Source organism: Lonchura striata, chromosome 1 (genome assembly GCF_050655825.1).
Source record: "Lonchura striata isolate lonStrDom1 chromosome 1, ASM5065582v1, whole genome shotgun sequence".
In the NCBI taxonomy this organism is placed as follows: domain Eukaryota; kingdom Metazoa; phylum Chordata; class Aves; order Passeriformes; family Estrildidae; genus Lonchura; species Lonchura striata.
Window position 1 is genome coordinate 104,380,199 of NC_140703.1, and position 23,072 is coordinate 104,403,270.

At 36.4% G+C, this 23,072-nt stretch overlaps 1 protein-coding gene across 8 annotated transcripts in view; it reads left to right on the plus strand.

The window, feature by feature from the left end:
* The window catches only part of CNKSR2 (connector enhancer of kinase suppressor of Ras 2), a 206,079-nt gene that overhangs the window by 54,935 nt on the left and 128,072 nt on the right, over nt 1–23,072 (plus strand). For all 8 annotated transcript variants that reach the window (XM_077781642.2, XM_085559605.1, XM_077781641.2 and 5 more), the window contains exons 4-5: nt 3,570–3,657; nt 18,247–18,288. In XM_077781642.2, coding sequence (XP_077637768.2) covers nt 3,570–3,657; nt 18,247–18,288 — 130 coding nt within the window. The remainder of the gene's footprint in view (nt 1–3,569; nt 3,658–18,246; nt 18,289–23,072) is intronic.

Consider the following 23,072-nt stretch of genomic DNA (forward strand, 5'->3'; position numbering starts at 1 on the left):
AAAAAATACCCTGCATGTGTTTGCAAAAGCATTCATGTGATTGTGTAAATTTATATTCCTTAAAATATCAGGTGTAGAAGGGTTAGACAGATAATCAAAATGGAAAGCTAGCAGAGGTTTGGAAGAGAAAATGAGTGGAAGGGGCATGTGATAGGCATGCTCTGGAGCTACAAAGGTGTTTTCATGTGGGTGTTGCAAAGAAAATCACAATTTTGAAGGAAGAGCGAACAAATTGCAAAAGAAACAGTAAAAAATGTTCTACAAAGAGGGAAATGTGTATTGGCAGTATCTTGGAAATGACTATGAGAGGTAAGACAACGAGACACTGAGATTGATGTTACAGCAGGAAGTGGGGCAACATGTGGCCCCAGACCAAGGTAGTTTTTTAGTTCAGTTTAACTTTAAAAGCACCGTACTGGACAGTACATGTGTTGAATATTGCAAATTCTTCTCAGGGAATTTTCTTAACTGGAGTTGTATGAGGTACTTCAGACCTGAAAGACCTAGGGACTGTGAAAAATGTGGCTTTGAAAGAAAAGCATAGAAATTGCAAGGTAATAGAAATGGCTCTACCAAGCCAAGGATTTTTTTTTTAGTAGAGAGAAGTTGTCTAATTAAACAGGGAATTTCTTATACTTGGTTCATGTCTTAAGGAGAAAGGGGTTTTAGCAGTCACCTCAAGATATAATATATGTAGGCTTTATTTGCATTTATACAAGTTGATTAATCTATTCACAGTCAATAATATTGTGCTGTATTAAAATTACAAACAATGGGCATTTTACCAATGAAGAGATTTTTTGTCTCATGTGAAGTCCAGTCAGTGATCCTGCAGTGAATTTTCTGTTGGTATTTTGATTTGAAAATGCTGGCATGTTGTTACACTATGTCTTGCTGCATTTTGCCTACTGAAGTTGAGGCTTGGGATGGAATACCAAAATACATTTCCTTTGGAGACAAATACTTGGAGAGACCCTTACCATTTATCCAGTTGCTTACGTAGTAGTGGCTGTGTAATCATGCATGCAGATTGCCTCCAGGGATGTGCACTGAACTGGGGATGGGGAGGCAAGGGAATTGCAATTTTACTGGTCCAGTTTGCAGCAATACCCCAGAGAGGCATCAGCAAAAATCAATGCAATGAAGTTGGTTTAAAAGGTACAGAGATTTGCGAGTGTTTAGGTTTTCTGCAGGAGTAGAGTTATATAAAAAATAGACCTGCCTCCTTATCTTTTTCAGTTGTGAAGCACTTCTCAAAATCTTAGATTTTAGTTGTTGATTTGTAGTAGTCTTCTCCCTCCTGCAGACACACTTGCTGCCTGCTTGACATGCTGTTGCCAGTAAATCTTCATTGTGATAACTTAAATGTGACTAAAATGAGTAATGTCTCAGTACAATTGGCTGTTCTTTAAAGTCAACAAAGTTTATTTGGGGCATTTCTAATGATCTTCACTAAGAGTAATGATGGTAAAAAATACCATTGTTTTCCTCATGAACCGTGAAAACCTAACTAAATTACAAAAGTATGAGGGAAGATGATGCAGTATTAAAATCACATAACCTACTGTGTGATTTTGTTTAGAGAAATGCTGGCGGCCGTGAAATGTCAAATAAATTCCCATTGTGTAATTTCAGGATCAAATTGTATTAACACCCATACTTAAAGTAAAATAATACCATTTGCTGGTTTGATTCCATTAATCTTCAATAAAAGTAAGTTCCTAAATGAACATGACCTTTTTAAAATCAAGGTTTGAGGTAGATTTCAGAACCTCAATATTTACTATTATGGAAGGAAAATCAGCAGTTTTGTACATCTTGACTAATGTACTTCTTTAAACACAATTACCACAGAATACCCTGATTTAGAATGGATCACAATCACTGAGTCCTACTCCTAGCCCTGCACAGGACTCCCCAAGAATGACACCATGTGCCTGAAAGCATTGTCCAAATACTTCTTGAACTCAGTTATGGTCCATAAGCAAGCAGTTCAGTTACCTTTCATCCTTTAATATGCTCATGTATCTCCTAAACTTCAGAAATAATCTTTGGGTGTGTCCATGGTTTGGCCTGCTCTAGTGTGTACCTGCTGTATGGTTGTCATATACTGTGGAAAATTTGGACTCTGAATTGTGAGTGCATGTCTATGTCCAATAACTTTCATAAGGCCCCTTTTGGAACTTATCTTAGCTTCCAGCATCTGTATTTTCATTTTGAAAGCGTGTACTGGTTTCCTCTTTAGAAAATAAAGGCAGAAAGTGTATGTCCTTGTGTGATGTATTCTATAAAATTAGAGCTGGTAGACTTAATTAAGCATTTCAGAGGTAATTCTGTCTTATCAACCATCAGAGCTGGGTTGCAAGCACTAGAGAAGAAAGAGCATGAGATGAAACAGTCAGAGATAGGTGAGTTCACATGGAGTTATTAATGGATAATTCCAAATCTGCCCGCACTAAAATTTCAATAATTCTGTGTGTAGAATTACTGTAATTTAGAAACCTGTTAGTAGAAACAGAGTATTTACAGCTAGCACTTGGACTTGCTTATAGCAAAGTTCTTTGTGCTGGAAATGTCTTCAGGCTTAAATAAGGAAGGCATAGTACCAAGCAGTGCTGTAAAACTCTTCAAGGAATATGCAACTGTGTGTGAAGTGATGAAAGAAGCCAGTTGAGGAAGGGATTAGTCACCCATCCTAATATAAAAACAACCTCACTACCACCTGCTTTTTTTTGTTTGTTTTAAATGTTTGAAGCGCAGGTATATTAGGAACAAATGCTATCATTGTGATGCTAATAATGCCCATAAAATCCTCATTTTAAACATTGATAAAGTCAGGCTCTTGACTCCTCTTAGAGAAAACAACAGTCCTGCCTAGTGTTTGGCTACTTCTTGAATAAAGAATATAGGTCATATATATGAGCTTACAGTTTGAGAGGTTTGTAGAATACAAATCAGATGACTGCCAGCTTCACTAACAAAATGCATTTTAGCAGTGCTTCTAGAAAGCAAGCAAGTTTCCAGGAAGGCAAGAATTTTAAACATCCTAATGTGAAGTTTTTAAAGGCTAAGATGCATGTAGGTAAGGTCTGTGAATGTTGGATTACACTGTTCATTTCACTAAGCAGTTCTGACTGTAGCATAGTGTGTGAGAATGTTGGGTTGTGCTTCCACTTCTCAGCATTCATGGATGCATCTCTGGCTTTAAATGCTGTTTCCCCCTCTAGATACAGATTCTACCCATTCTGCTACTTTCATTCCCTCTGCTACTTCCACCAGATATTAGATCAATTCCCAAGAATCCCAGTGAATCAGCCAAAAGCTTCTCTGATCTCATTCACATCTGGACACCGTTCATATCACAGGAGGAAGCAGTGCCTCTGGCTGTCTTTGTAAGGGTATTCCCAAACTGATGCAGAAGGCCAGCTGGGCTTCTGGGGGAGTAAAGGTAGTCCAGAAGTAAACTGTTAGAAATAATGTTTTTATAAATGGAATTTCTGAAAGATGAACTTAAAACTGCAAGTGGATATCTGCTAGTGCTATTCAACTTTTTTTTCTTTTATTTTTAGATCACCTTTTGCTGCTGTCACAGATTACTCAGTAACAAGAAATAATGTCATACAACTATGTCTGGAACTAACAACAATAGTACAACAGGTATGAGACAGTCTGCTTATCAGTTTATTTTTTCCTGAACTGTAAATGGCTATTACTTTCTTCCCCACAATTTTGTTTAATGCTGGCTGTATCATTGTCCAAACAAAACAAGGGAATACTAGTATTTAGTAAATGCTTTTTTAAAATTCTGTTTTCTGGTTTTGTCGTACTAGTTTGTGTTGTGCTGTGTATATGGCTCTGCATATCTCAGCAGTAATATTTATCTTGGGTTCTCTAGTATGATATAATCACTACAAATTGAGCTAACTATTTGATAATATGCATATTTAATTTCTTATATTTTGTCTTTAAATTTTAATTACCTGTCTGGTTCAAAAGATCTGTTTATATTGAACTTCAGTAATTCTTTCTTTCCTAAAGTTTGTATCATCTAGACACCTGTTGAAACATGTTGCCATGAGGTGGTTAGAATATTTTGATTATATTTTTGTGTATCCTGCTTTCAAAAAATCCAGAAGTAGTTACTGAGAAGTAACTTGCTTAATGAGCTTCATGGGGAGTGCAAACCTGAGAACCTTCCCCACCCTTCCATGTGAGGCTTTGGTCTGTCTCTGTGTCTGTCTGCTGTTCTGCTGAACTGTAAACTCTGTTTGCTGCCAAGCAGAAGTTTGAGGAATTCTTTGTGCTTGAGAAGGTAGAGTGGAGAAAAAGGGAGAGTGTGGGCTAGGTAGTAGGAGCACTGAGGAGACTTTCTGGTTTTCACAAGAATCACACCAAACTAAGAAAAACTAAACTCCTGACCCAGCTGTCCAGACTGGTCATTTTCCACAGTAGCTGTGCATCATTGTCTTTAGATAGTTTTTAGGCGAGGGAAAGAGCCACCTGATCAATTTTCATGTGTCCCCTATTAATGAGAATGTGGGTAAAGTAGCAACCACAGCAGTATTTCCCAGGAATTAGGTCAGTATCAATTCATCTGAAAAATTAATCCCTATCCATGATACTGCTAATTCACCATGGTGTAGGTTGGTATTTCTCTAGGCATATTTTTCAGTGTGAATGAGAATAAATGTTACTATTTAATACCTTTGAAGAACAGCATTCTTACCTTCTCCAAAACCAACATAATTCTGCAATCAGAAAGCAGTTCATGAATCCATACTTTGAAGTCAAAAGGAGCATTTATGTGCCTAAATTTAAGCATGTACTGAAATTGAATTGGGCTGTACTCAGAAGAACAATAATTAAAAATTCCATTAGTAGTCTCAAACACATGTAGTTTGAGCTGTACTTAAATGCATTCCAATGTAGCATTTCAAAATTTTTTGGCTGCTGTTTTTTATTATGCTCACTGAACACACTGAGAATCTTCATTGTGCTTCCTTATGGCTGTAAATTAAATCTTTCAACCTCCTCAGGCGTTTTTTTCTGTTTCAGAATCTTGTTTTCTTTTTTATGCAAAGTATTTTATAGTACCTTACTAGCTTAGGTTTTTTTGTAAAAAATCTACAAAAGGCAAGGATGAAATTTTTCTTTTTAACAGTAGTGAACAATTTCTTATAATGATTAAAGGTTTATGAAAGGTACACAGTCTATACATTTTTAAAATAACTTTTAACTTTTTAAATAGTTTTGTAAAATTTAAAAATAGAATTTCAGTAGCTGAGTTCCATCAGGATATTTTTGTGTTGTTTAAGTTACAGCCGATGTTTAGACTTATTAACCAAAACAAAAACCCCCAGTTCTTTAGTCAAGATGAAGAATAAAAAGCACTAAACCTAAGGTGGCTTCCTTTAATTGTTTTTCATATTTTGAAGCTAATTGTAATACTGTGTTTCTTTATAGAATTAAATTATATTGGGTGTCCCTCTCATTATCAGAGCTAAACAGATAATGAAGCAAAAGGACAGTATTGTATCAGGATGATGTCTAAGAAAAACCTATTGAGTGTCTATGTTTGAACTTATAAATAATTAGACAAGTTGGGAGTTGGAGACAGATTTTGGTACAAAATGTGAGAAGACACATGCTTTGTTTTAACTCTCAGGTTTTCTATGTGTGTTGCACATTGCCCAAGGCCTGACAGGCCAGTGTGCAGTGGATATTTGCCAGTGAGATCAGGTCCCTCAGAGCACTGCAAGTTATCACTGTAGGCTGCACTGATCATCTGTTTCTGTGCAGCTGCTTTATTTTGGCTTAGGATTTTTTTCCTCCCCCTTAGGATTTTCAGATATTGTTTCACAACATCTTCTGCAAGTTTTGACTTTGAATACTGTCTTCCTTGCTGATGGCTTCTCTAATTCAGGGCTTGCATTCTTGTTCATTTTCATAATAAACTCTTTCCTTGCAGAAAAACTGGAGGGGAAAAAGAAAGAATTTAAAAAACAAACAAATCCACGAGAGTATTATTTTTGCTACCATTTCCTTGCACTCTCTCTCCTACACATATCTGCCTCTCAGTAGGAATTGAAGGCTGAGCATTATCTGTTCTTTCTGTTTCTTCTGCTACGCATAAAAAAGGCCTGTTGTTTCTTGATGGTAGAGGATAGATGTTAAAGAACTATGGGTGAACAGGTTGTGTGTGTGTGAGATTGTTTTGGGTTGTGCTTTGTTCCCATTTGGTTCATTAATGGATTTAGATTTGTGTCAACAGAATTATTCCAGTCACAGATGCGTATGAGGAAGAACATGAGAGCATGTCTTGATGGTGTTCATTGAAGTCTTGCTGTTGACTTAGGTAGTTGGGTTATTCAGCTTCAGAGGGTGCCAAGAACTGGTTCTTTTGAGTGTGCTCATTTTGGTTTAGAAAGGTAGCAGTAGCTACACTGATAATAGGGAACAGAAGATTTCTTGCTTTCTTTGGCAATCTGTATTTTTTATTTTCATTTTCAATGCTCTTATTTCTCAGGAATTCATTAAGGTTTCACTAAAGAAGCTTTTTCTTTAAAATGGAAGCCCTGGAAATCTTGGGAATATCTGAAAAGTAATTTTTTATTGACTTTGTAAGTTACAAGACAGTTAAAGAAAACTTTGCTGCTGAACACACTATTTCTTTTACTGCTCTTTAATAGTGATCATTAGTTGCCCTCATCACATATTTTTTACTTTCCTTAATCAGCTTTCACAATGATTTGTGGTGTGTATTTAATTTTAAAACCACTGACATTTTTCTTGCAGCTTTAGTGTCTTGTGGGATTTACTCAGGAGTATGCTGCAGTAGAAGCATAGCTATAGGCCTGTAAATACTCCTTTAGAAAAGCTTCACTGCATTTAATTCTCTGCCTAAAGACCTCTTTGAAGAGCTGTGGTGGAAGCAATGCTGTGTAAGCGGGGTGGAGATGGAGAGCAGGCTTGCATTGTTGGATCTGTCTTGCATTGTTGCCACAGAGAACACTTCTGACATTACCTGTCTCACTGCAACTCTGGAGGTAACCTCAGATTTTGGATGACACAGGGTGAGAACCTGAGTGATGCAATTTTAGAGGTAGCAGCCAGGATGGAAGATAGCAAAGAGACCAATGTAATCCTGCACAAATGCACTGTCTGGACTTCATGGACACATGTGATTTTGAGCTGAAAGCTGTGTTATAGAGCCCACAGAAGTGCACTGGTTTAACTGAGAGGTTTGGAACTTTTTTCCCATTTAAAGGTATTTGAGATATAAAAAAGAAAGCATCCATATATCCCTTGCCCAATGGATGCACTTCCCATCCCAGGGGATACTTCTGTTGGGGTTTTAGCCATGGCTGGTTTTCAGATGAAAGATATTGAAAAGGATCACAGATTATTTCTTGAGAAATGCACTATTTTCTATGGCATTGTGGGTTTTGTAATCACACAGCTGTAAACTCAAAAGAAATGTTTCAAATGTTGTTTCACTGAGAAATGTAAGTAGAGGCTTGTTTTCCAGTTAAAAAGATAAAATGGAAATTTACCTTTCTAGCTCCCCTGCTCTGACTCAGAATCCAAATGCAGTGATATAAAGTGGTTCTATTCATTAGTTAAGGACAGTGTCAAATTCATGAATAGAGAAGAATAATTAGTATCCTGAGTACCAGTCTTACAAATTATCTCTCATCTTTTCTGTCACAATTCCTCACTTTTGTTTTTAAGTCCTAATTATTAAGGACTTTAAGGACTCACTAAATATAGCTTAAAATTTTAAAATTTCAGATCATACCAAATTGCTAATTACCTCAGGTATCTATTTTAATAGTTTAGTGGTGTGAAGCTGTGATTGGATCGTTATTAAAGCTGCTTTGCGCCTCCAGATTGTTGGGATTTTCAAAGCAACATATGTTTGCTGGAGACAGTTGCATATTCAATTTTCAGGTTTTTTATTTACATTTTTAGCATGATTCATTCCACTCCAACTTTATTGCCAAATGTTTGCAGAAAAAACTTTGTAAGCCTGCTGTGGTAATAATCACTTCCTTCCCCCCTCTTTTAGATAAAAATACTGAATGACAAAGAGGCCACATTCTTGAAGTTTTTTATTTATGTGCATAACACACTGTTTATGCAAACACCCCGTTTTTTGATAGGTATTCAAGTAAGGGGTAAGTGTACAAATAGGTAGCTAGCTAGTTGTGGAGGAAAGTAGTAACTAAATAGCTCACCTCAAAAACAGTTCACAGGCAATATCTGCCTATATATATGAAATCAAAAGGGTCTTCATATAAGAGTATTATACCTCATTGTAAGTAATGCTGGCTGGAATTCACTTACCTTATATCCTTCAAGTGCTGCTCTTATGCAAGATTTTCTGTTCTATAGGTTTCAAAGCAGCTCTCAGTAGTGGTGTTTCAGGATACTACTGATCTGTGCAGTTATTCTCTTCAATTGTAAAAGTTAATGTGTATTGCATATAATGTATATATAGTCAAAAATCAAAACTAAAGGATTGTGGGAAGCATGAAACTGTTGTTTGTTCACAAGGAGCTATATCAAAATATGTATAAATGTATGCTCCTTAGCTATGTTTTTTTTCACAGGAAAGTAGCTTATTTTTCTTAAAGCACACTTTTATGGAAAATTTCAGATGTAATTTATTGTAATGTAAAAAGTGCCCAAGGTACTTAGCATCGATGCCTTTTTCTGATTCTGGTAGTTTGTTTCTGCTTTTTGATTATACAGTTTTTTTCCCCCTTGAAATTGCTTACTTGTGTATATATTCTCTTTTGATGTAAGTTTTGAAGTGCTTTTAGAAATGGAATTAGGCATGGAATAACTGCAAGATTCAAAAGTCAGTAATAGTCTATTGGGATGAACCTCTACTAGAACTAATTTGATGACTCATTAGTTGTCATTGAGATAGGTGCTGTAAAGAGGTATGGGGTTTTCTTGTTGGTAAACCAATGCAGCTGTTAAATTTTTCTAAGAAATCGAGCTTGAGTGAGTCAAGGTGACAGTGGAGGAGTCAGGGACTATGGAACCCACTCATGGAACCACATGCAGAAAGCTTCAGAAAGTTGGTGAAAACTGAGATAAAGTGTAGACAGGAGAGAAAATACAGTTTTGTATCTCATGTTTCCTTTAAACAAAAGCTTTTTTTTTGTTAGACTGATGTGGGCAGTGTGTCTGTGCACACTGAATGGCATCACAGTCTCCATCTGAATGAGGCACACAGAGGATATGCCATTCTTACTGTGTAATTCTTTATGCATGGTAACTTTTATGATAAATATGATGTATTGTGGTGGTCATATCAGTAGATGTGAAGCCTGAGACTGCTTTTTTATTACTTTGGAAACTGATCTCCCTTCCCAGAGGCAGGGCAGTCTCTGTAACCAGGTACAGTGAAGCAAGATTCCAGTTGAGTACAGGGAGTTACAGAAACCATGTGTTGCTAAGTAGCAAGTAAGTGCCTTAATCATAAATTAGTGTAGTGTCTATATTTATTTCAGGAATATGTATGTGTGTGTTTGCTTAAATCCATTACAAATACATACATTTGAGATAATCCAATATGAAACATTGAAGTTGTAGCCCAGCCTGGAATGTGGTCTACCTAAATATTAGTACTTTTTTTTCCAGTTCAGTTAATTAATTTTTTTCTATTGGCAAAATAATCACCTAGACAAATATAAAACAAGAAATATTTTTGCTGCAGTTGTATTTTTAGAACCAGGATTATTTGCCATGACACTACTAGAGGAAAAGCAGAACTGAAAAAATTAAAAAGTTATTTACCTCTAAATTGTCTTGTAAGTGACATTGAAAATTTAAGAATTGCTCAATACATTGTGCTACAAGCTTTATTTTGCATGCCAATAATAAAATAGTTTTGAATGTTTTAAGCTTATTTAGAGGTGTGGGAAGTGTTTTGACTTTGTTTTTTTTTCCTTTGGATAGACAATTTCTTCCTCAGTTCCTATCTCTCATCTGTTGATAGTTTCAGTGGATTTTTTTTTCCTCTGAGAATGTCACCAAGTAGAGAAATCATCTGAGCAGCTGAAATTTGACTTGGACCATGTAAGCGCTTGGATTCTGAAGGATATATGAGCAAGTATCAGTGATTTTAGTTGGTGCTGAAATACTGGCTGTGGTTTCTGACTGAATGGTGTGCTGGCTCATTTAGAAAAAATGAAGAGGTGTAACTCTGTACATGCAAAGTAAAAATTAATATGTGACCAGATCCCTAAGGAAAGCAACATGAAGCAACATGTCTTTTGCAGAAGGGAGATATAACTGGAAATAGAAAATTACTTCAGAAAGATATAATAAAAGAGCTTAGTGTACCTATTGCATCTCTCTTAATCCAGCAAGCAATTTTCCCCAGTAGTTGCTTGGTCTGTGGGTGATTTATGTAAGTTGTATTAAATTTCTACATGAAGTATTCTGTTACTATGGTGATAGGTGCCACTCCACACAGATTGTTTAAATAAAATTAAAGCAATTCTTTGTACTCAGTAGGCTGGGTAATTGCTATTAGTTTGTACACAAGGGTTATGAACTTAGAGTACTGCAGGTTTATTGCATTTTCAGGGAAAGGCTCTAGACTTCTAGAAGCAGGTAGGTTGCATAAGCAATGTCCTTTTTTATAGCATTTATTTAGTAGCTTGAATTGTATTTTCCCAATAGAGATTTTTTCCTTCTCCTTTTACTGTGGTGCCTGCTCACCATTCTGATTTCTCCCACCTCTCTCAGTTCTTATGCACATCCCCAACGGGCAAGGAAAGAGTGGGTCCTGCAGGTTCAGATGAGTTCTGGCTTTAGTGTGGAGGGGAAGGGAATTAATTATAATAGAACGAGGATGTTATAGACCCAGTGGGAAGAAATTGCAGGAATTGAATAACTGTAGCATAATTGAGAAAGAAAGCAAATATTTCTGAACAGCAGTAGGGATGAAACCGACAGGATTTGTGTGGGAAGAGAAGAGGAGTTGAAAATGGCACCCAGGTTGTGAGCTTGTGGGACATAAGGTGGTGGAACTGTTGACAGAGATAGGGAAAGAAAGGGGGAACAGGGAGCGTTTGGGAAGAAACGTGATTTCAGCTCTTCAGCATCCTGTGTTAGGGCTGGTGGCAAATATCCAGAAGGAGATTCTGATCTGTGAATGTGAACAGAAGGGCTGAGAGATCTGTGACTCATCCATACAGAGATGATAATTAAAGCAGCATGATTTTAGGAGGCTGCTGAGCAATAGGGAAGAGGTTGCAGAAAAGGGGAGAGTTGAGGATAGAGCTCCCTGGGACTGTCGCAGTTGAAACAGCCATAATGGGAGAATTTTTGAGCAGCCCAGTGGAAACTGAATCACTGAAATAGCATATTTTGGGACGGTTACTTAGAAATACAGTGTAGATTAACAGTGTCTGTGTAATTTTGAAATTTAATTATGTGTAGCAGCAGCCAAGGGTTACCTGCACAAGCACTGGGTGTTGTATAGCTTAGAGGAGCTTGCTATTGCATTTTAGTTAGGAAAGAGGCAGAAGAAAGATATTTCCTTTCCCCCCCGTCTCTGTTCCCAGCATTTATAATTTTCAGTGTCTAAGGCCCGTACCTTTTGTATCCAACGACTTGCTAGACCTCTTAAAATATAAGATGTGGTAAAGCACATCAGGAAATGACTGACTGTGTCGTGCTCTTATTTCTTAGCCTGTTGCCAGAGGAGACTGTTACTTTTGGGGGATTTAAGGTTTTTTTGCTCCTTACTTTTAAAAGAGGGTTGGAGGAGGAGGTTGAACGGAGCTGTATATCTGCCAGTTTGTATTCTGTTATTCCAGTAATTACCCAGACATACCTGTAAATCAGAGTCTAAGCAGGATTCCATGCTATCCCTCAGTTTTCTAATCATCATGCTCTACAGAACACAGAGTTTTGTCATAGCCAGCCATATCCTGGGCTGCTTCAAAAGCAGGTCAAGGGAGGCGATTACCCCACCCTGCTCCATTCTTGAGATACCCCACCTGCAGGGCTGCATCCAGCTCTGGGGCCCCATGTAAGAAGGATGTGGATCTGTTGGAACGACTCCAGAGGACACCACAAAGATGATCAGAGGGTGCCTCTGCTATGAAAACAGGCCAAGTGAGTTGTTCAGCCTGGAAAAGAGAATGCTCCAGGGACACCTTATAAGCAGCCTTCCAGTGCCTAAAGGGGGCTACAAAAGAGCTGGAGAGGGACTTTTCACAAGGGTATGTAGTAACAGGATAATGAGGAATGGCTTTAAACTGAAAGAGGGCAGTTTTAGATTAGATATTGGGACGAAATTCTTTGGTGTGAGGGTGGTGAGGCACTGGAACAAGTTGTCCAGAGGACTTGTGGTGCCCCATCCCTGGTAGTGTTCAAGGCCAGGCTGGATGGGGCCCTGAGCACCCTGGTCTAGAGGGTGGCATCCCTGCTCATGGCAGTGGTATAGGAACTAGATGATCTTTAAGGTCCCTTCAAGCCCTGACCATTCTAGGATATCCTTCTAGTCTACTGTTTCAAAGCTGTCATTGTTTATTCCTGCCATATTAGATATATTTTCCATGTATTTTCTAATTACTGAAAGGCTAAATGAACTCAACTTGTCTTATCCTTGTACCTGTTTGGAAACTATGTACCAGTCTCTTTGTCTGAGAAGTGATAAAGGATAATAATGAATGAAAGTACACTAAAGGTTATAAAACTTCTGCCACCTTCATATATTGGCCAATATTTAGACTTTGTCATCATTATTGTTGAGAACTTTTGTGAAAACCTTCAGTGATGACTCCAGCAAAACCCAGTCTTGTGGCTCTCTTGCTTTTGCTGAATTGGGCAAATTCAAATCAAATGAGCCCTTCTAGAGCCAATGACATAAATTCCCTAGACCTAGGGACACTCGAACAGGCACCTTGAAGCCAGAACAATTTATTTTGCATTACTGAGACTGAAGGGGCTGGAAGTTATGATCTGGGCATTTCAAGTTAATTATTTTTTATTGTTGCTAAGTAGCAAGACCAACAGATCTTTCATTTTACTTATACTGCTATTAAACTATTCAGTTACAGTTTTAATCAATTTGAGAAGCAAAGAGATGTGAAGGATTGTTTGGCTTAATTCCAGCCAATGGCTACATTGCTCAAGAGGGTTTTATACCAAAGGTTTAGCAATTTATGAGAGTCTGAACCCTCTTTTAAGCAATCATGTAATTCATTATTTTTGTTACAAATAGAAAACTGGAATTGCATAGATTAGAATATTTTACATGACTTGAATAATAATGGTGACAATAATTCTTTCAGACATATTTTTAACCAGTATGTAAAATCTAGCCCTCTTAAAACTAGACATGGAAGATGAGTGGGATTTCTCATGCATTTTCCAGGTAATTTTACTACCACTTTTAAAATAGTTAAATTACCTACATTTTTATTTGCAACATATTGAAAAAAATGGTACAATATCCACATACATAAACATACATATGTATATTAGCTTCCTGTGAATTCAGTTGGACTGCAGAGGAAAATGAATGAAGAAATAAGTGAAGGAGCTCCACTACAAGCATCATAAAAGCTACCCAGAGAATTAATGATTTCATGTCAAGCTCTTGTTCTTCACAGGTTGCTTCAGTTGAGTCGATCACACAGCCTGCCTTTTTAGGCAATGCTACTATCATATGAATTTACAAAGGACATTTTTAGGTTAATATGTTATCTAACAATTGTGACTTTTGGGGTTTGTTCCTGAAAATCATGTAGTCTGCTTCTATATCAGTTCTACATAGGAATTTGCCTTACCCTATAGGAAAAAATAAATCAGGATGACTACATATACATTAGCAACTAAGGCATTCTGCTGAACAAGAAAATATAATGAAAGGAGTCCACGCCATCTCTTGGGTACTGTGATGTAAGGATTACTAAAACTGCTGAAATGTTGGTGAAAGATTTAATGCATATATTTTTGCATTTCTCCCTTTTTTAATCCATTAACTATTTCTATGTATATATTTATTTTTCTGAACTAGCATAATTTTATTATGAAGTGAAGTATAGAGTTGACAGGAACTTAAGACTCCCAAGAAGAGTGCAGTGCATCAGCTGTCTGGAATACCAGGCAAAACCATGAATAATATTAATAGCTGTAGTAGTGGTAATAATGATGGAAAGTTTTAAGATTATAGCCTGCAAGTATCCTGAGAGAAATGTTTGACAGGTAAATGCAATAGTTAATTTGACAGGTTGGACTTGTAAACCAGATCATATAGATGCAAAAATAGAAATGTTTTCTGCAGAATATTTATCCCACAGTTATAGTACTGGAGAACTGCATGAACATTTTTTATTTGTGGGGCACGGGAGCAGTAGGGTAAATTGGCAGATTGTCTGTCTCAGTTCTTCACTTTTTGAGTTGAGACTTAATCAATGTGGGTGACAAGAAAACAAGGAGTAAGAAAAGTACTAGTGTAATTAGCTTTTCCCATTCCCCACTTCTTTGAGATACTAAGACAAATGTTTAAAAAGAAGGTGGTAATACTGAGGTTAAAAGAAAAAACAAAAGGAAAAATAAAGTATCATAAGCACTGCTTTTGAAAACAAAAAAAGTCCACAGATATTTGTCTTTTATATATGTTGTCTCATGTCTGATTTGTCCCAGCAATGTCTGGGATGGGATGGGTAAAATTTTTACATTTTGCAGTGTTGTTACCAGTCAGTGCTTTCTGATTCAGTGGGTTTAATTTAAACGTTTTCAGCAATTATTCCTTATGACATTATGGTAGGATCTGTGCAGATACAACTTAATTTTTTTTTTTTTGTAGAGGCCATGTGAAGGTTATGAAGGTCAGAATTTCTGGAATAAGTAAGCAATGCCTCTCAGCTACAGTGTGGTGTAGGTCTTGCTAGTCTTAAATTTAGGTTTTGAAATTGTACTTGGATTGAAAATGCAGAAGAACCTGCTCCTTGATTTGTGTGGTTTGTTCTTGCTGCTCTTATCTTCCTCCCTTATTTTTTTTTTTCCTTCTAGTTTTGGAGCTCTTGTTTCTCTTTGTTTAGAATTTTAGCCTAGTTCCAGCTGTATGACAAAGGTCGCTTTTGCCATTTTTCATTTTTGTGCATGAGACAGAGCTGGAAAGAGTGACCATGAAGATCTGATATTAGTTATTAAGTTGTTCTATGTATTTCTCTTTTAAATCTCTCCTTTTTCTTGTGGATGATACTCTGCCATTTTTCTCCCTTAAACTACTAATGACCAGTATTTGACCATATCTTCAGGAAATGTAAATTAACACAACTTCTTTTTTTTGCTTTATTAACGTGTGTGTCATTAATGTTTTAGAAAATAATCCACAATTAGAAGATAACCTAACAGAGTTTCAGCTGAAGTTTAGTTTGGTTGGTTAGAAGATCACATAACTTAGCTATACTTACAGTATGGCAGTGCATATATATGCAAAGTTCAGAGAATAAACACGTAGAAGCAATACATCTCCTCCTTGCTGTAACTGTGCCTTTCAGTTCAGGGATAATCACTGTATTGGTTTAACTAAGAGAATAGCAAAATTTTAGCTTATGTAGGAGTGAAACTTGGTTGCAGATTTTTGTGTGTGTTCTTGCTTTTCTAAAGTAGAAAAAAAGTTGATGTTAAACTTGCATATGATCTGTTTCTTACCTTAATTGCAATATTTTGATACTCTAGTTAAACAGGTATTAAAGAAATTCTTTCAGGAGTAAGATATAGGCTTGTATGGAAGAAAAAGGCATTTTCCAGGTGTGGGTGGAATTGCTACTAAGAATAAAAATTTATTTCTAATTGCATAGTTAGAGACTTTTTATAGTTCTCAAGTGCTTTAAGCTCTTTTAGGTGAGATGAAATGGGTATAAAAAAGCAATAACTGTAAATGGTAGAGGCCCCCAGTAATAAGCAGGAACCCTACCATTCCACCAAGGGTGTTTGTGGAGGGTGGGCACAGTTCTCTTCAGCCCTTGCTTAAAGACAAAGCACAAGGCAGCAAAGGGGAAAGAAACTGATCCCTGTGACAGAAAGTGGCATGTGATTTTTGCTCCTGGGGTCATTCAGAAGCAGTCTCAGCCCTCAACTCCAGGGATGGCTGCAGGAAGTGGAGACAAGCTGGAGGGATCAGCTTGGTGACCTTTTCCTAAGCTTCTTTGAATCCTGGACTTCAGGGCTGCTCTGGGTTGCCATCATGGTTCTTGACATTCCTGCACATTTCCCAGAGCTCATGCTTGAATTATGTTTAGTTGGATGTCATTAATGTATAGAAAGTGTATTTTGTAATTTTTTTTTACCTAAGTGTTGCATCTGCTGTCCTCCAGTCTTTCTGTCTTTTATGGTTCACTAAACTGTTAATTTTCCTTTTGCCTGAATGCAAAGATGTAGTATCAACAATCTGCTGTTACTATGTGATGAACTTGTTTAGCAATTCCTCTACCCAGACCCTGGATTTGTAGGGAATTGTGTGTTGAGGAGGGAAATTCAGGATGAATCTATTAATGGACTGGATGACTGAGAAGTTTTCCACTTGTTTTACTATCTTTCGTGGATTCAGAAGTTTTTTTTGGTTTTTTTTTTTTTTGTTGTTGTTTTTTGTTTTGTTTTTTTTTACATATAGTCTTGGTTTGCCAGAAGAAAGCATATTGCTTTAGCTTCCTTCATGGTTGTGAGGGAGTTTTCAGTTCAATGATCTAGCAGTATTTCTCTGTCATTCACTACTTTCTTGTTTGTAATAAACGCCTACAGGTTTGAAATTAAATCCTTCTTTCCTTAGTAGTGAGACTTCCCAAATAGTATCCTCTTTTAATGGAGTATTTAAACTTATAGTAAGCTCTTCCTATTACCAATGAAATTATTATGTCTGCCTAAAAGCACTTTTTTTCTTCAATATAAACGTTGCAATCTCTTCCTGCTATTTTTGCAAAATGATTCATAAGTAACCATGCAGAAAATAGATGTATCCACATTTAAAATGTTACATGCCCTCCCACATATAACAATGAAATGTGTTTTTTGCTACTAAGATTGCAAATACTTCAGTGATGTCTGCATATAATTAAATGTGTTAGATTTTCTTTCTGGCTATACTCACTGGCAAATGTTTCCTGAATGCCAACAGCTGTTATTAGGAAACTGTTTCCTGATCAACCTGCTACTTCTGTATAGGTGGCTTTATCTACAGGCTAAGAACACATTGGCTTTTCTTGCCTGAGTAACAGTTGAAGTATTTAATGGATGAAAAAATATTTTTCTGTTGTTTTGAAACAGTTTCATATAGAATGGTTGGTTTTCTAGCAGGATAAATTGATTTTAAAATGAGACTTTAAACATGAAAACTTAGTCACATCTTTCATGTGGTTTGTTAGATAGGATATAAAGCATCTGTTTTAAACAGAGCTTCCAGCAATTACCACAAAGTTACAGCAGCTGAATGAACTTAGCAGTGGTTCTTTCACCAATATTGATTCTATTTCATGTGCTCTCTGCCTTGGGAATTTTATTTCCTTATATCCACTGAGATTCTGGCCTGTCAGAAAAAGTTTCACAGTCCCAACCCCAGCAACATCTGTTGGTGTTGCTTATGGAAGCTGCCTCACGTGCTTCATGAGGTAATGAGAGTGTACCCCCAGTCCCAGCAGGCTGTGTGTGCCTCAGGCTTAATGTGTGTGCTTTGTGTGCAGTGTTTCTCCTCCCTCTTGTCAGGGTGTGTTATAAACTATCAATAAACTCCTCTTCCCTCTCCTCCAAGGTTTTCCTTCCCTTATTCAGCAGTGTGCGAAAATGTCAGTTCAGCTCAGCAAGAATTGTTCATCTCAGTCACTTAATACCAGTCACTGTTGCTGGTATCTCTGTTTTCCAGTGGGACCACTAGAAGCAGGTCATTTTTGTCCATGCTCAGGGATGCCTGGTGGAAGGCACTTATGTGGTAGACTGGTACTTGCCAAAAGCATATAAACTGGGGAGACTGTTGTCTGTCTCAAGAAAGGAAGCAACTAGAGCTAGTGAATAGTTATAAGCATTTACCAGTATTTCCTTTCCTTTCAGTGGTAGCTTCACACTTTCCATTCTGTTGAAATATTTCTGTTTTTGAAATACGTTGTTTCATCCTAAAAACTTTTCAATTCAGTTCTGTTCTTTCAAGGGTAAGCCAAGGAAGGGAACATGATTGGAGCAATTTAACCTGCTTTTTCTGCTTTCCTTTTTCAGGATTGCACAGTATACGAAACAGAGAACAAAATTCTTCATGTGGTGAGTACCATTTGGATTTCTCATAGCCGATTTTGTATAGACCACATAGGATTTTAGAGCTGTTTGTTTTGTGCTTTTGGATGCATTGGCAGTTTGACAACTAACTAGACTGAGTATGACTGAGTGAATTTATGGAACTACTTGTGAGCAGGTCAGGAGCTTTGAAAGGTTTGGTGTTTGTCTGGCTCAGACTCATCTGTTATTTGTAAACCCTGTTTAGAAGAGTGATGTTTTTAAAAAGCAGTTTTTTGAGAGAGAGATGGTTGCTAGGCTTCTTTGAAATAATTTATGTTTATGTTAGTGATATAGCTTAATTTATACATCTTTATTCCTCATAGGAGCCAGGAGATAGCCTAATGATAGGAAAATTAATGCACTGTTTCCTTTTGAATTGTCAGCATAAATACAATAGTTTCTTCTGAGAATCTTTAGTGCTATTTGTGGTAAATAAAGCAGATGAAAGTTATCAGGGCATCAGAAAACATGATGAGTTTGAAAGGCTGGTGTATAGAGTGTCAAAAACTTGAGTAAACTTTGTCTGAGAGCTGCATCCAAAGTTTGGGTATTAAATTGTGTTTCAAGTGTGGCTGAGCTTTAGTGAGTATTAAGTTAACCACAGCTTGTTTCTAAAAGTTAGAAGTGAAGATAATCTCTTTAAGGGTGAGTAATTAATTAGTTTAATTTATTTCACATTCAAGTAAGTTTTGCTATCTTACTGTTCTTGTTTTCAGACCTTAAGCCAGAAAATACTGCATTTCTTTAAGTGATCTTCCCAGTAAATGTTCAAATACTTATTTTTCTGTTATTCATTTTATTCGTAGCGTACCTGTATGAAATGCTTGACAGGCTGAATCTTGTAAGCTTTTGATGCTTTGGTTTCACAGTGATGTGGAATAAAAAGTATCCTTGTATTTTTAAGTTTCACTGACATTTTTTCAGGTGTGAGATATAAAGAGTTAGAAAATTTAGTGAGGCTGACATCGTCATCTACACTAGGTTGGCCTCTGCAAGTATTTAAGTAATAAAATCTTTTATTACATAATCTTGGCAGAAGTTGAAGTGCTATGAGTTTGAAATCTATATATATAGCCTAGTTTTCAAAGCATGCTTGCTGTCTGCTGTAAGAGCTGACAGTTCTGAAATCTCGTATATACACTATATACCTTTTACAAATTGGCAGAAAGGATTGCAAAGGAAGCTGCCAGAATTTAGGACTGAGTAAACATCACTTTATACAGTTATCAGCAAACAGTTTTGAAGAAACTGAGAGGGGTTAATTCAGGATACATGAGTACACAAAATTGAGACGGGTTTCAAAAGTTATCTTACATCATTTAGACTCTTGTAGGTTTATTTCTTTAGTCTGCAGTAACTTCTTTGTGGACACAGGTGGACATAGGTATAAGTGTACCTTCTGGGATCACTGCTCAAGCTTGAAAAGAAACATGAGCACAAACAGAGCCTTGAATGTCTTAGTGAAGCCGTGGGTTAAAAATGACCCCACAAGGATTAAACACGACAAAATGGATTACATGTAACTTGGAGCATTTCTGACCGTGGTGCATATCAGCTGATCAGTGGGATTTGATGGGGGAGAGGCTGACCAAAAGTAAAAGAAGTAAATCTGTGACTAAATAATTAAATTATGGCATTTTAGATCATAGTAGGCAAGATCCTCATCATATTTTCAGTTTGAAAGATAGTTTTTTACATGTGCACATGAAAAGGTTGATGATATAATTGTAATTGAAGTCACAATTCCCTCTAATCCTTTTCCTTGGAAGATAGAAAAAGGTGTAGTGGCTTTAGCCCATTAGACAATCTGAAGAGAGCAATTCAACAGTGAAAATGGGTTTCTGTGATACAAAAAGAGCAGCAGTAAATTGTGGGAAAGGCATAGAAGGAAATTGAGTAAGAAATACTGGGAGAAATAGGAAAGATTGTGAGGGCATGGGCACAGATATTGTAGGAGAGAAATTCTCTTTTTTAAAATTCCAAGATCACACAATTCCAAGTCCATTTTTGGAGTCTATTTCCCATCTGAATTGATGTTTGACCAGCATCCCATCCAGCTGCCTTTGAATGATTACATACAATCATAGAACTGAGTTTGCTGAGCTGACTTAGACAAGAGGTTCAATTCAAACCTGTGGGCTCATCCTTTGTAATTTTATGTACCACTTTCTCTTCATGATGCAAGGAATCAAGATTCTCAAAAAAGCAAAAGGAAATTACTAACAATCAATTAGCATTCCAGGCAATTAGCATAAGGAAATCCTTATTGAAAGATGTTGTTCTTACTTAAGATTGAAGTCAAATTTTAAGAGATCCTTCTTACATAAGTAAAATAGAACTAGAGTTACAGAAATGAAAAAAGAAAAAAACCTTAAAGGACAGTGGTGCACTCTTTCTTGTCAGGACACCAAGATATTTACCACCTTAGGAGCATACTGCTGGATCAAAGTAGTAGATTTTTGTGTTCTGGGTTGAACATCTCCATTGTCCATGGAATGAAAAGGGTTTCTTTTTGACTCATGCTGTGGATCAAAGGTTGGAGCTCTGTAAGCACAGATCTCCTGTGGGGATGCTGCCCTGTTTCCCCTGGAGTAAGCCTGTGCCAAATTGGAGAGCAGGAGAACACAGGGCACAGCAGGGATGCGAGACCATCCTTTGCTAGTGAATTACATACAAGGAAAGCTCCAAAGTCAACCCATCACTGAGTCTCCATGGCTTCATCTAAAGCATGGGGAAGTAGGCAGGATCCTCAAATAAATGACTGATTGGTTTGCTTTAATTAGGTAGGCCAAAAAACAGTTCATGTGCTCATATTCTAACAGTACTAATTTTTTTTTTGAAAAGCAAATTAATGTCCTCTTTCCTTCAGAGGTGACAGTGTAGGTGTACATGGCTGAACCACTTTGTCCCCACAGCTGTTTCAATGTCAGTTAATGTATTCACAAGGTAGCTTTTCAGGATTTGCTTTTTAAGAAACGTTATTTTGGGGAGACAGAACTCTGTATCTTCAGTTTATATTCAAGGAAGAAATATTTTTGTTTGCTCCAAGCAATATGAGTTTCAAATGCTTTGAATAAGCATTTTGATTGTCACTTACAGTATTGGGTTAGGCAGGAAACGAATCTATGTTATTCAAGTAAACACATAAAATGTATCTAAAGGAAAAAGGTCTCATTGAATAATTATGAAGCTTTAAGATGAAATTGCCTACTTGAACTTGTTTATTTCTTCTAAATGGAGTTTCAAATGTATCCAGGGAAAGAAATGTCTTTTCTATAATTTTTTGTCCTAGAATTGTAGGAGTGTTGAAAAAATTATTTGAAGACTACTACATTTCTCAAAGTTTTGGGGTTTTTGTCTATGACTTCATTCTCAGAAACAATTCATTTCTGTGGAATAAGAAGCATAAAAACACACAGGATTAATGTGTTGGGTTTTGCTCATTAGAATTTGGAAATATTCATTAATAAAGATAAATGCTTTGCACTTCTGCAGCTTCATTTCTCAGTATGTTTTTTCTGGGGTAGCTTTTACTAAGTAAGCAATGTAATATGTAGTTAAATAATACTAATAATAATTTATTGATATAAACAGAAGTTAAATAGCACTAGAAAATAATTCTAACAGAAGTAGGTGGCAGCAAAAAACCACAATTTTTTTAATATCTTGAAGAAACACAGGTTTAGTAATACACAGGGCCTAAATAGGGAAGGATAAGCCATAGGTGTGGTGCTGGCTTCAAAACTGAAGATTACTATGCTCATGCTAGTTCATATTTAGAATCTTTATATTGATTTAACTTGAGATGATGAAGTATTTAGAAAACTGCTCAACTTAAAAGACTATCAGTTTATATCTGCTTATTTGGGGAATTGTATGTTAATCCTTGCAAAATTCTGACTGGAGATTTAAAATACTTGAAGAATAATTCATTGATTCCATCCAGCTGTCCAAGGCTGTATTTGATGGAAATACCCAGTTCAGATTAATCCATGTGAAGCAGTAGAGTATTAAAAGGAGAGCAAAGCTAGAAGAACTAATTATAGAAAGTAGAAGCCACGCTTCAGTCAGATTAACAATGTTTTAACTGAAAAAATGTAATAATTTTTTTAACTTTGTTAGTTTAATTTCATAAGAAAAAAAGGACTCTTTTCTTAAGGAGTTTCCCTTTTTAAAAATTAGGCTGCATTTCCTGCAATTTTTTTGAGTTTGAACACTGAGGAAAGTGATCTAAAGAGGGGAGCTAATGCTCAGAGGTTTTTTTCAAAAGCAAATGAACTATGTAAATTTAAAGAGTTACTAAATTGAAAAAGAGAAAACAAGCAATGGATCAGAATGTTCTCTTTTTACAAGAGCCTTATTGAAACCACAGTGATGATAATTTGCTTCTGCCCACTATATTTGAATATTTGTTATAGAAGTATAATGGACTAAAAATACATTGTCAAAGGTATCATTTTATAGTCATAAAAAAAAAAAGAAAATGTAACCACTTTCTGCCTTTGAAGAGCATATACCTTGTAAATTGAACTGAACAAGCTTCAGTTTAATAGAAACTTCTCCTTTTGCAGCCAAAAGCGGATGTAGTTCACTGTTCAAACTTCATGTATGCACCAGTGCATGTTCAGGTCCACTTGGTTTTAGGACTGCTGGAGTTATGATGTTTTCTGTACAATATAAAAATTGTTTTGGACTAAAATTAATTGGTTAATATTATTTGGTTTGGCTTAAGTTAATTAATTAGACGTCATCTTGGACAGCTGTTACTA